General features: G+C 36.4%; 1 protein-coding gene across 10 annotated transcripts in view; it reads left to right on the forward strand.

Moving 5' to 3' along the window:
- LOC102091186 (sperm-associated antigen 16 protein) overlaps window positions 1–14,539 on the forward strand; it is a 53,630-nt gene that overhangs the window by 15,051 nt on the left and 24,040 nt on the right. For 6 of the 10 annotated variants that reach the window (XR_010473735.1, XR_010473736.1, XM_065069081.1 and 3 more), the window contains 4 exons: window positions 1,042–1,179; window positions 7,410–7,517; window positions 8,912–9,029; window positions 10,385–10,454. Coding sequence is in view for 4 of the 10 variants with exons in the window: in XM_065069081.1 (XP_064925153.1) it covers window positions 1,042–1,179; window positions 7,410–7,517; window positions 8,912–9,029; window positions 10,385–10,454 (434 nt within the window). In the remaining 6 variants the exon portion in view is untranslated. The remainder of the gene's footprint in view (window positions 1–1,041; window positions 1,180–7,409; window positions 7,518–8,911; window positions 9,030–10,384; window positions 10,455–14,539) is intronic. The other 4 variants (XR_010473737.1, XR_010473738.1, XR_010473740.1 and 1 more) reach the window with 2 other exon arrangements.

A 14,539-nucleotide genomic window follows, 5' to 3' on the forward strand; every position in this document is an offset into this window, starting at 1 on the left:
AAGCATCTTACACTTGTATATGTAGACTTGAATCTCAATGTTCTTTGAAATGCTTCAACAAATACTGGTAACTTAGAATTGTTCCCTGAACAGCCACGATCCTGCAGAAGTATATATTTTGTATGGTGACAGCCACATTTTTTGGCTCAAATTTAGTTTTTTGAAATCCTTTGAAATATCACCACACTTTTTTATTGTATAGAAGATACTTAGGTACTTTAAGTTGTATATAAATGCCTTTAAATTAAACCTAAAATGAATAGTGCCAATGCTTATGTCCTTTTAACTGCCTGTTAGAGTATTCTTAGCTTTTATTGCCAACCTACCGAAAGACAGATAGTCCTCAAAGATAGGAGACTGAATAGACTTTGTCTAGGTTGCTACACAGCATTACATGATGCTCCAGATTCCCTTTTACTTCTCAAAATGCAAGTTAGTTTGTGTGCTTAGCTAAAGCAGTATGCAGGCTTCTACATTGTGGAATTGTGTTTTCTTGGGGCCTGGTAAAATAAGTAAATATAATTAAACATGGAGAGAGCAACAAAAGTAAACATGAAAGAATGAGGAAATTTCCCCTGGTGAGCTCTGTATTCTATACTGAAGATAGCTCATAGAATTATTAATTCAGGTTATCCACAGCTTTGTCATCTTATTTGAGTCCTGAAAAAAATAATCTTGTGTGTATTTGAGCATATGAGATAAAAAGGACTGTGAGTATATACCAATGTTATTTCAACAATAATATTTTGTTCTCTTTTATTTAAGCTATTTAGAAGAAAGTAAGGGAAGGAACAGTTGTTTAAATTGAGTACCATGTTATACAGGACATGTCTTTTGAATATTATGAACAATAATACCCTTTAGAATGAAAAGCAGTAAAGTAGAATGCAGTGTGTTAGGGTAGTACTGTTAATTGGTAACAAGATTATAAATGTCTTTGTGATTCCAGTTTAGGTAAACATTAACATGAGAAGGGAGACTTGAGTGAAGTGAGATAAAGGAATCATGGAATAAAATATTTCTCTGTTTATTTTCTACTAGGTATGAACTCATACAGAGAGGTGTGTTCACAGCTAAAGATATTGAATTGGTTCCAACTGTGTATACCCGCAACCAGCAACTTGAGGCTGAGAATATGCTTTTGAAGAAAGATTTGGAAAGCTATAAACTTGCTGCAGAGTATGTTATTTGTTTTTAATGAAACTTTGATATATGGTAGTAAATGGCCAGATAAAGTAAATGGAAGTACTTAATAGAAATAATAAGTTCCTGTTTGTTATGCTGACTGTGCATATTTTTGCTTCTAAGTGACATTTGTAATTAAATTTCAATTTTCTCTGAGCTTTATGAGAAACTTAAATCTTAATTTCTTCTACTTGTATTTACTGGACTATAGAAAATAGCTTTCAATTTCCAGTAATCACAACAAATTACTACAAAGAATCATAGGAGTATAATATGTAGAACTAGAAAATAAATGGCTTTGTGCATTATGTGTTAAAATGCAGTACTATAAATTACAGATTCCACAAAACATTAACATAGGAAAAAAGGTCAGTACACACTTACCCTAATTTCTTGAATTACAAAAAATCTATGACCCGCCCTAGTGGTAAATGGTATGTCAGTGTAAATTACCATCATTGATTATACTTATATGTACATTGTAGCAGCTGATTTTACAAGTGGGTTGTACTTTGTTCAGGAGAGTTAAAAATTTAGCCTATGCAATGGAGAGATGCAATAATGAACTACGTGTAACATAACCTTTCCTGAAGAATGGTCCGTCTGCACATACATGCATTCATTGAGAATTTACCCTGAGACCTAATCACGCACTCACTTTGATTTTGTAAGTGCTTAATTTTAAAATATGGAGCTGTAAAAAAATGTGAACTCCATCTCTTTGATTTTCCTCAAGGTTGCTCAAGATACTAATTTTCATTTAGATTGTTCCTTTATATGAAAAATAGCTACTCAGATCTTCAGTAATAATTGCTGCTAATAATTACTATATTTTCAATGTTAATGATTTATTACATTTTAAATTAATTATTTTGGCATATAGTAATAGTTATGTAAACAGCTTTAATAATCAAGTCGAATATTGTACAGTCTAAATATACTGTTGCTTTGGGAGATGTGCCATATAGAAAACCTTGATTTTCATTTGTAGCTTCTTTGGGCAATGGACATTTAGGGATTGTATCTACCTCTTGAGTTCGGAGAGTAAGATGCAGTAATGCATAGTAAAAGGAGGACAAAATCTAGCCCTCCTGAAATTTATTATTGACAGTAGCAATTTTAACAGGCTTTCCTTTTTTTTTTTCCTTATTTCATTCACCTCTTTTTCTTTCTTTCTTTTTTTTTTTTTTTTTTTTCCTCCCTCCGTGAAGCAGAACATGCTATAACAATGCAATCTGAACAAATTGACTTGATTTTATGTCCCACCATATTCAGCGTTGGTGCAGCCTCACCTTGAGTGCTGTGTGCTATTCTGGGCCCTGCAACTGAAGGAGGATGTGACAGTCCTTGAATGCATCCAGAGGAGGGCAACAAAGCTGGTGGCAGGGCTGGCCAGCCCTGCAGTGGTCAGGCAGCTGGACTAGATGATTGTTGTAGGGCCAGGCTGTGGTGTGCCATGCCATTGGAGTTGTCCTGGGCTTGTTGCAAATGTAAGGCTCAAAACCATTTCACTATGGTTATGAATGAGTTGGGTTTTTCCCCATAAGAATATCTATATACTCTAAAGGGTACCAGAAAATGTTTTATATCAGATGCCTAGTTGAAAGACTGAAAAACAATATAATGAAGTGTAAGAGGCAGAAAGCAGTAGAGAGAAAAGACATTGCAATATGCTGGGTTCCTACAGGCTATCTGTTAAATAAAACTCCCAACACCCATGAAGGGCAACAAATATGATTAAGGGAGTGGAGCTCCTCCCTTATAAGGAAAGGCTGAGGGAGCTGGGTCTCTTTAGTTTGGAGAAGAGGAGACTGAGGGGGGACCTTATTAATGTTTATATATAAAGGGTGAGTGCCACGAGGACAGAGCCAGGCTTTTCTCGGTGGCAAACAATGATAGGACAAGGGGTAATGGGATCAAGCTGGAACACAAGAGTTTCCACTTAAATCTGAGAAGAAACTTCTTCTCAGTGAGGGTGACAGACGCTGGAACAGGCTGCCCAGGGGGTTTGTGGAGTCTCCTGCTCTGGAGACGTTCAAAACTCGCCTGGACATGTTCCTGTGCAACCTCACCTAGGCGTTCCTTCTCTGGCAGGGGGATTGGACTAGATGATCTTTTGAGGTCCCTTCCAATCCCAAACATACTGTGATACTGTGCAGTGAACTTTGCAAAAAAATTAAAGCCCTGAAGAGACCCTGTGCCCTGCTTTTTTACATTCTAGTGTTTTATGAAACCTAAAATAGCAATGGTGTTATGCTAGTGGTGAACAAATGATTGATCACCTGCTCAGTATTCCAGAGAAGACAATGAGATATCAGGGAGTTGTATATGACAGAAATTAGAAGGGTCTAAATTCTGTTCATTTACATTTGTTGTTAAATACTGCACCTATTCTGCATGTGCCTTTTTAAAACACTATTACTTTAGTCCTCCTTTTTCCACGTGTAGGGAGAGCTTTATTTTCATAGTTTTTCTGCTAGTATCAGAGAGGAGTATATGTTGATGTGAAACTTAGTTTGTTTTAATAGTCATTACATAATTTTTCTACCTCTTTATTTCAAATGACTTTCACAGTTTTCAGTGATGCTACTGTTAAAAGTTCAGCACTTCTGTCAAATTAATTTTGCTTATTTTGAATAATTTATGAATTAAACCAGCACTGTTTCTGGAATAATGGGTAAAATTGAGCATTTCTGGTGTATATACAGAGTTGACAGTGTTTTTGTGTCTTTTGGATAAACTCAGATCATCATAATCTATACTTAATCCATTTACTGTAGTGACTGTTAACAGGAGTCAGTACATGTGCTATGAAAAAGCAAATATTCCAGCAAAAGCTAAAATTATCTGCAGGACGATTTGAGTTTTCAAGTATTGTGAGGGAGAATTCACCATTTTACTCTGAAAATGGAATACCTAAGAGCATTGAGGAAATCTTGATTTGACTGGTTAGAAATGAAGGATTTGTGAGCAAACAGTGTTTCTCTTTTGCTCTGTGAATTAATCAGAAGACTTTGTTTTTGTGAGACAGTTCTGTGATGTGTATTTGAAGAAAGCTTTTAATCACGTTTGGTATTTCTGAGCTTGGTGCTCTTGACAGGCATCTTGCAGAAAAGTTATTTGAGACTTAGGCAGCATGGGGGCCCAGGATAAATGATACCAACCAATTACCTCCTGATTTAATGTTGTTTAGCAATTAGTAGAAGAGATTCAGTGTCTAGAAGCTAACTGTAATTGTATTTTAGTACAGTATCTACCGGCTCACATGGCAAGCAGGTGGGCAAGTGGAGTAGGTTGCAGGCTGTTGGTTTCATTTCACTGTGATGTTTCATTATTTAAAGAGAAAATCACAATCAGCTTTACTTCCTGTATACAATGAGTGTGTATTTTTAAGAAGTCTGAAGGCATCTTGAAATGTAAGAAAATGCCTGAATGTGTATATTAAAATAAATAACACCATAATTATTTTATTCCAAAACTAGTGGTAGTTATTACCTTACTATTTGAATTGCTTTTAAAGGCAGACATCGTGGTAGAAGTCAAAACTAATTTTACACTGGTTTGTTGTGTGGTGGTAGTTAAGGTAAACCTTAAGTGTACTCCCTTTCTTCCTTTTATCTCGAAGGCTACAGTTGAGCCCTGATTAAATGGTAAAGGATGTTATCTGCTGCAACGTTTCTCAAATGGAAGCTTAGGTTTTTCTTTCTACTGTGCAAGAAAAATTTGAAAACAGTATCTCTGAAAATTGTGAACTCTAGCAAGAGACTGGTTAATTTTAATTCTTTGTCTTCAGTGATGATATGTGTCATTCAAACATTTAATATTCTAGTAACATCTGCTTATGAGTTGAATAACGGTTTGCAATTTCAAAACAGCATTGAACTCTGGCTGTCTGGGTTCTTTTTTTAAATAGCTTGAATCCCATATATTTCGATGTTTTCATATGGCCAGACCTTTTGTATTGCCTTTGTTTTTAAACATGTAGGTAAAAAAAAAATGGTATTTCAGGTTTAAGGTCATGTTAATCACAGAGACTGTGAACTGGGATATTTGTAAGTTATTTAAACACTTTAGAATTTATTTGGTAGATAAAATCTGTACAAAACTTCCGTTCTATCTGAGCTTCATAACCAAGTTCACAAACATCACTTGGGAAGTTTAAACATTTGAAGGTATGGTTCTGTCCTGATTTTTGGAAGCATGCTCACAAATATATACCCAGTTTACAGCCACAGTAACAGTCAAAATATAAAGCAATCCTGGAAATCATATTTATTATTACTGTTACAGCTATCACCAGCAATAAAATTCTCAGCTGATCTCTTACACCGAAATGTAACTATGCCTGCACGTATTTCTCCACTTAAACCATGAAAAAAGTGTGAAGTTTTTGTATTGTGCACCGTATTTAAATACATCTGTTTAATTACCTGGTACATTTAACATACTTACTGCTAAAATGCTATAAAAGTAGATAGAGTAAAAGCATGAGAGTATGTTTTATAAAACTATCTTTATTTTTATTCAAATTTTAGGGCTACAACTTGCACTATCTTGGAAAATAAAGTCCCACTTAAATTCAGTGGAAACCGGGCATGTAACTCACTTTTTGAAAATCCCTACTTGGATTTATTGGACCCTGTCCTCTTCTGCTATTTTTATGAAACTACTTGCTTGAGAAATGTTTAAATGGAGAGACCTGCAGTCTTTGACATATATCTTAACTAAAATAAATGGATATTGGCTTTACTATGGCTGTAGCAATATCTTTTATGCTTAGAACAAGTCATCTGCTTAGCTCTGAAGGGGCAGGTTTTGTATTCAAGATGTTACAGCAAGTCAGATTTTGTGAGTGGTGTCACGATGGAGTTGTTCCACAGAACTGTCCTGAGACCGCTGATTCATTTACCTCTCAAATGTTTCCCTGTTTGCAGGAGTTTGAGCAGAATCATTAATCTGTACTTTGTATCCCATCGCAACATCCTGACTTATTCTATTTCACGACAAGTGGTATTTTTGCACATGCACACACAAAGCGTGTGGATGCCCACAGCTCCTTTGAGCTTTTCTCAGTGTTGCTGCAGAGGCAGCCCTGCCTGTTTTTATTTTGCTGCCAGCTTTTTCTCAACTTTGACTGAAATATAGTGGCATTAAATCACTGTCCTGTTCTTCAGGTCTTTCTAACTGTTCCTGCTATATAAATGTACATATATAAATATGGTAGCTTGTTTAGTTAATAAATATAGCAAATGCATATGTAGTAAACATAAATTACTTGTACAATTCAATATAATGCACTGGCAGTTACAGGTCTTTTTATTGGACCTGTGTTTTTTGACATATTCCACTGTCATAGTTTTCCAAACTCTTTGACTCTCATTGGAGAGGAAATGAGCTTTATTTTTGTGAAGAACTAGTAACATATTTCCATGCAAGGTAATTGCAAGCATATTTTGCTATTAAACAATTCATTGGCTAGTCTTTCCTGCCAAACCGATATCAGTAAAGGGAAGGAGAAAGTGTATGGAATATATACAAAGTATTTTGTGTAAGTGGAACAGATTATCTCAGGGTGTGTGTGTGTAAAGTGTGCTTAGAGAATAAAAGATTATCAGCATGTTTGCAGTTACTTTTGAATTGAATTCTTTTTCTTTCCTGCTGTTACAGGGGACACAGAATGCAAACATGATTGATCAGAGCTGAGAACTTTTCTAGCAAATTCTTTTTCCAGCAGCTCTCTAAATGCATGTATTTGCAAGGCAATGATGCAGTTATCCTTCTGTGTCCTTCTAGCATGTACAATGTTGCTGGACACACTCTAGATGTCAGAAAAATCAGTATTTCAATAGGTTTTCATGTGGAATTTTAAACCCAAAACAGAGTATTGTTTTCTAATCACCTGTAATTTGAATGTGTACTTCCACAAGGCCCCTTGGTCTTAAGGTAAGGTTGATATCTGAGATCCATAATGCCAGAATCCCTGTGGATTCTATCTGAAGGAACAGAGGAAAGGTAATGGTGCAGAGTACCCATGGTTTTGAACACCAGCTGGCAGCAAAAAGACTTGAAGTACAAGTGTCCCACCACAGGGCAAAAGTTTGCAACTTGGATACAGTAGGCATGTGCATGTCTGAAAATAATTCTATGTGTATTCGATATACACTGATAAGCAATTAATAGGAGGAGAATAATACTTACCTTTTTGTTTGTTTGTTTACATGAAGCAAAGCAAAGGAGGCTTACCTAAAAATGCAGAAAGAACGTGACTTCCATCGAATGCATCATAAGCGAGTGAGCCAGGAGAAAGACAGGCTTATTTGTGACATTAAAAGGTAAAAAATTATTTTAATTACCATACATGTAACATTAAAGATAATGTCTTCAATTGTTGCCTGGTGATGAGCGAACATTGTGGAATTTGAAGTGCTAAAGTAAGGGTGGCTGTGTTGAGTTAGTGTCCTGGTAAACAGCAGTTCCCTCTGGCCATTCTGACATGTCTCTTAAACACTTTCTAATGTTACTTTAATATATATTTTCCATAGTGTGATGTGGTATTAATAAATGCATACTATTTCTAGTATTTGAAAATATAGTGAATTCTGGGTTTAGGTCCTTTATGCATTGTAAGAGTAGCTGGTGTTGCACTGAGTTCTGAAACTTGGCATTTGTGATTTCCATAGCTGGTATTTTCTGTCCTTTTGCATCTTGAACTTTTAATGTGAAATTTGGTAACTTGCTTGGGTTGCAAACAGGCCAAATCTATTCCATTGGTATGGAGTTAAATTAAGTATTTAATTCCGTAACTTTGTCATTCTGAAATTCTGTAAGTTCTGTTAACTGTTGCACTTCTTTCACTCCTTGAATAGAACTTTTACATTGTCCATTTGAGGATGACTGGGCCAGGTAAAGAGTTGAGTTTAGAGTCTCTTCTTTGCACGTTTGTGCCAGCACTTTAAAATCAAACAAACCAAACCAAACAAGCACAAAACCCAAACCAACAAGAAAACAAACCATCAAAACCCAGACGCTGGGGGGTTGCTTACGTCTGCAGCTCTAAACAAGTCACAGAAATTTGGGTTGTCAATGTTCTTATCAATAAATGCATGTAATAGCAACTACGTGTTCTATATCTTCAACCATACATACTAATGCAAGAGGAGCACTGTTCACTGACTAATCCTCTGTGTCAGCTTTTGGTAAAATGCAGTGTTTTTGAAGATTGGTGTCCTGTGTTTCTCTTGAGATATTATGTATCCTACTTGTAGTTGTTCCAAAGAATTAAAGTGGTTAAGTATTCTAGATGTAATGTGGAGTGAAGAAAGGAACAGGAAATCATGTTAGTCCTGTTTTGTGCACATTAGGAACATAGTTGGTATTCAGATAATAGTTGTAGTTCTTTCTTCCAATGGAATATCATCTGCAAGAAAACAGAAGTTAACAAAAATTAATGTGCAGTATGTCTATTAGGGATTAAGAGAAGGTCAAGACTGGATGGATTGTTTTAAAGGATATGACAAAACTATGATAACTCTTATTGATCTGACTCATTTTTATTTGTTTTCTTGTGGTATTCCAGTTAGGTGGTTACATACTAAATGCATTTTCTGTCTCCTCTGTGCTGACCTTTTGGCACTTTAATTCTTTTGTTCGTGGAGGAAAAAGTTATACAGACATAAATCTTTGATTCAACTCATCTTTAAGAAATCGTTTTTGTTCTTGTTCACAGACTGAAGGCACATTATGCATCCTATGAACCAGTGCTGAAGCAGCTGACTGAAAAATACCAAACTACACTGAGACAGAAAATGTTAACTAGTTTGGAGAGAGACAGGGTGGCTGAGCAGGTAAAATATGGTGAATACCACTTGAAAGCTGTAAGGAATGCTTTTGGTTTTTACTTGGCTAACAACATTTCTGCAACTCACTTCTGCAGTAGTTTGAAGCAGAATATTTTAGTGAGTTTTGAGTTATTTGAAGTGTTACTGTGGAAAGTATGCGAAACTTAGTGCCACAGTGTAGTAGTTCTCAGTCTGTACTTGCTCAGTGCTGCTCTACACAAGTCAGCATGTGCAGACCTTGCTATACTTTGTGTAGACAGCTTGAGAAAAGCTACGATGTTTTCACAGATTTGTAGGTTTCCATCTATGCCTTCAGAAATATCTTATTTTAGCTTAATTACTATTTAGTATTTTATTTTTCCTTAATAAAACCAGCAATGACCTACTAGTTTAGGAGAAAATACATTAAGATACCAGAAGCAGTTTTTCTCTCTTGTGGGTGGGATAACAGAGTAGCATTTTACTTCTATAATCTCATCTGATATATAGGCTGCTATACATAACATTCTGCCCCTTTAGCAGGAAGTACTATAAGCACAGATAGGATGAATGAAGAGCAGGAAATTATGTTGCATGTGTTTAACCAGAAGATTCTTTGCTTAAAACAAACAAACAAAAAACAACAACAACAAAACCCTCCCAAAAGGCATTGCATTTCAGCAGTAGTCTCAGTTATATGTGGGTAACAGGAAAATGGACCATGCTGGACCATGCTTGCACTTGCTTCTAATAGTGCTCATCTCTTATTTCTTCCTATCCTGCCTCCAGTTGTTCTCAGGTCACCTGAGTGCTTACTTTTAAAAGGCTGAGGTTTATATGTTTGAATTTCAATAAATAAAAGAAAGTATCCTCTAGAAAAAGAACTGTTACTGTCCCTATACAGTCATGCTGAATCAGGAATGCAAAACAAAGAACAGTCCAATGCTGTCGAATTTCAGGAACATATGTAAGGCCCTGTATGCAGTGATGGATTTTTTTGGTAATAGGTAAAACCATATTATGTGCCACTTTCTCAAGACAAAGTTGTATGTCTTATTGTATCATTAAGTTAAAGATCAGTGCAGCGATAGTGGTTAAAAGCTGATGGTGCAGTAAGAACCCTAGTATTCTATAACATGTTTGCCTTGCTTTAATAGAGCTGTAAAAGTGTTTTCAGATATTCTGTATGGCTTGTATTTTATTGCATTATTTTACTGGGACTTCCAAAAAAATCTAGGAATTAGGAGTAATAACTTAAAGACAATAATGAGAATTCAAATTGTAGACGGAGTTTATTACTTAAATAGGCAGGTATAAATGCTGTGTGTTGTGAACAAACAGTTCAAAAGCAATGTTTTCATATTTCCTCTTTTTAAAATTAGGTTACAGATTTGCAAGTCACATTACAAAATTTAGAGTCTGGATGTGGTATTCGGATTCCTGTGACAAAAGGTAAAATATTCCTATCACCAGGCTCAGACTGGTTATAGGTTTTAGTTGTTGTGATTCATTTCGAAATCTAGCATAATACTAAATCAAAAATGCTTGCACTGTAAACATTTTATCAGCTCTCTTGGTGACTGCCACTAAAAAGCACAGTGCTCATTTTCATCTCACTTCAGATAGGAAGACAACAGGCTTTTTATTTTGTTAGTTTAGGGTATTTAACATTCAACTCTTCAGTATACTCAGTCTTTGAGGATATATAGTGTGGGTCCTTCCCCCATGCTAGTGTCTTATAGTTTAGATACCCCATCTGTCTCTTTTTGTATTTTGCATAATTTCATTTGTTCTTTGAGCAAGTCTAAAAACCACTCTCCGGCTGTTCACAGTACTTGTTTATTCTCCAAAGATCTTGAGAGAAATTTATAATACCAAAAAGTAACAAGCAGGGGAGCACTTTATAAATAATATTGAAAAAAAAATCACTTAGTCTTCAACACAAATTAAGCTCATCAGCCACCCACGTGCTTGTACAAGCTTAATTTGCTTCATAACCTGTGTATCATAAATTAAGCAATATTTCAGTTAATTTCTTTCCAGTGCTTTGTCCTCTAATACTACATAATTTTTATTGCCCTCTGTAGATTATACTCATGTCTCAGTAGGTGATATTGTCTCTTATTCAAATACTTTCTGCCACCTCTTGAAAGATGCTCATGTTCTGTCACCTCTTGAATTCTGATTCCCAAGACAGTAATAAATGTGACCTTGAGAAGCAAGCAGTGCATAGATACTGGAGAAGTGTTTGCTGCATTTTTCTCTAAATTTAAGTTCTTAGTTTAGAAGGAGCTAGTGCTGTTGGATGTGCAAATCTGTGTTGGAAGGAGACCTACAGCTGCATTTTTTTTTTTTTTTTTTCAGTTGCTATCCCTTCAGGGCTGGCTTTTATGCATTAGTAAATTGGTATGTTTTAGTTAGAAGGCCCCTCAGTTCCAGAAGGAGGGGGAACTGCTGGAGAGAGTCCAGCGCAGGGCAACAAAGGTGATGGAGTGGAGCATCTCGCTTATGAGGAAAGGCTGAGGGAGCTGGGTGCCTTTAGCTTGGAGAAGAGGAGACTGAGGGGTGACCTCATTAATGTTTACAGATATATAAAGGGTGAGTGTCATGAGGATGGAGCCAGGCTCCTCTGGTGACAATCAATGATAGGACAAGGGGTAATGGTTTCAAATGGGAATACAAGAGGTTCCACTTAAATTTGAGAAGAAACTTCTCAGTGAGGGTGACGGACACTGGAACAGGCTGCTCAGGGAGGTTGTGGAGTCTCCTACTCTGGAGATGTTCAAAACCTGCCTGGACGCCTTCCTGTGTAACCTCATCTGGGTGTTCCTGCTCTGGCGAGGTGATTGGACTAGATGATTTTTTTGAGGTCCCTTCCAATCCTTGACAATCTGTGATTCTGTGTAATGAACATTCAGATTGGCAAGTTCTTGCTTGCTGAGGTAAGATGCCTTTTCTGGCAAAGTGCTGCTTTCATGGAGCCCAGAGCACAAAGAAAGGAGAACGGCTCTTCCTGGCAGCAGCAGATTGCCATTGCTGCTCCTGATGCTTCTTCAATTCCACAACCTGACATGGCTGTGGAACAGAATGCTGGCTTTGGCTGATGGGCCCTGGGGGTGGCTTTTAAATTAATTAGTTTGGGGTTTGTTGGATTGTTTGAGGTTTTGAATAGTGACAATGAGGTCCTGCACACCTAGTCCATTGCGGGTTTGTGGTGTGTGTGGTTTGGTGTTTTCTGTGTTTGTGGGGGTTTTTTTTGAGTCATATAATGTGTAAAGAAGGACAGAGGGAACCTTCATAGTATTCACAGTGAGTTTGCGTTGTAAATTTCTATCTGGTAGCTACATAAATTAAAATGATAACAGTAGTTCATGTTAATTTTATGGCAACTCTTCTGGACTTATCACTTAGGCATTTGGTGTAGCAGCTTTCATTCTGATAAATTCAAACAACTTAAGATAACATCCACAATGCAGAGTATGTAATGTATGCTGTCCCACTGCCAGACTGCTGTTTAGCTTTGCAAAGAGTGCTTTGTACATAAATCCTTCAAGAGAGAGGTTGTTTTTGGTGTTGTGTTTTTAGGTCTCTTAAAAATTATTAAAGTTTGTTTTTGTTTTCTATTTGCTTACCTTGCTTGTCTGAAGTTGATACGAAAGATATTTAATAGTTGGAGAGGAACTATTATATTTAACAGTTAGGGTTAGGTCTTAGTCATCTTGTAGACTGTTGCGTTCTCTCTGCTATGCTCACTCAGAAGCCATCTCTGAAAGAGAAGTTGTATTTTGAATTCAGATTGTTTTTTTAAAAAGGATTGGATGTTTTGTGTGAGAAAACTTGCATTAAAAACTGGTTTTGTTTTCATTTTGAATCTGGTCTTCCTTGATGCAGCAGCAAGATCTAATTATCAAAGGGAAATAAATGATTTTTTTTTATTTAGGTTATTGGTGTATGTTAAGAGAGCACTTGCACCCTAATTTATGGATCAAGACGCAGTGTTAAGTGGTGCTCTGAAAAAAGACCACTTTTGCCTGAAGGAATTAAGCAGTGCTGATTGTGACTTGCTTATAGACCTAAGTGAATGCTGCTGTAGCAGCTGGTTCTAAAAACATGTTATAAAACTGTTACTTGCTCGGTACATTTATTGTATTTTCTAAAAACAGCAGCTGCTTATTTATTACTCAATTATATTCAAAAGCTGAACTCGATGAGTTTCTTTACTCGTGGTTGAATTAACTCATTGCTAAGCCTGTTAACTGTGCTTTTCCTTCCTTTGATCTGATGTAATTGCTGTTAGAAGGTCATGCAAAAAGATACTTGAAATGCCTCAGCGAAAGTACTTAAATCTGATTGTCCCTTTTCCATCTACAAAACAATCAGAACAGAAAATCTGTAAACACAGGGTTTTGACATCTGGGTGCAGTTGCAACAGGTCTTTAGAATTTATTTTATTTTTTTAATGTTTACTAACTTCTTAGGCCCTTCACCTGTCATAACTCTGTTAGTTTTTAAGTATATGTATTTTGAAAGCCCCAACAAACCAAGTATTATGTGAGCAACATGCTGGTGGGTGGCAGTTACTGAGTAGAAACTGTTTGACAAATAACCAGATTTGCCTGATGCTGTTATCTCTTTCTCAGAGAAAGCTATTATTAATGATATCTGTGACTGTAACTAGAATACAGACATTTTGCTAGACCAGGTGCAGTTTTTTATCAGTTACTGTTTTACTCAAGTTGTGTACTTAAGAAGTTTTTGTTTGCTTGATCTGCTTTTTTGCCTCAAGAATGAAGGTGGTGCTTTTCCCCTTTAAGTCAGAAAGTTTGCATTTTGGTGTCAAGATCTTAAAACTGTTTTTCAATAGCAAGCATTTAGAAATACATAGGGTGGAGTACACTTGTTTCAGTCTGGCTTTTAGCTGTATAATGAGTTGTTTTTCAAAGAACTGGAGGGATGTGAGTGCTCAAATCCTTTTGGAATTCAGTATTCCATTATTTTTTCCTGTAGACCTTTGTACAGTACATTGCAATGAAATACAGGAATCGCGAGAGACTGTGTTCATATATGTGTGAGCTGCCAATACAGAGACTGTTGGAGAAAGTATCCTTTCTACCAGCCAGATTATGGCAGATGTGTTGGACAACAATCCACATGCGATACTGTTCCCTGTTCCTTTCAGACTCTTCTGACTACTTACAGCTATGTTACCTGCTTAGGATTTCTTTGAATTAACTGTCCATAAATAATTCCTTGTTTGAAAGGTGGGTTGGGAGAAAGTGCAGGGAAGTAAAAGGGAATGCAGGCTGTAAATTGGAAAAATGCATCAGTGGTAGATATTGGATAGCATGTAGTGAGATGATGGTTCTGGCTCTAAGGGAAAAGAAGAATTATATCCTTCTTACTGTGACTCCTGTCCTGCAAGATTCAAAATCATGGCTGCATGTTGGGGTCAAAATCTAGGGTACCATTAGGTAAGCTGAAATAGGTCATACCAAAATAATTTGTGGAGCAGAGTTACATAATTTATATTTATGGCA

Source organism: Columba livia, chromosome 7 (genome assembly GCF_036013475.1).
Source record: "Columba livia isolate bColLiv1 breed racing homer chromosome 7, bColLiv1.pat.W.v2, whole genome shotgun sequence".
Taxonomy (NCBI): Eukaryota; Metazoa; Chordata; class Aves; order Columbiformes; family Columbidae; genus Columba; species Columba livia.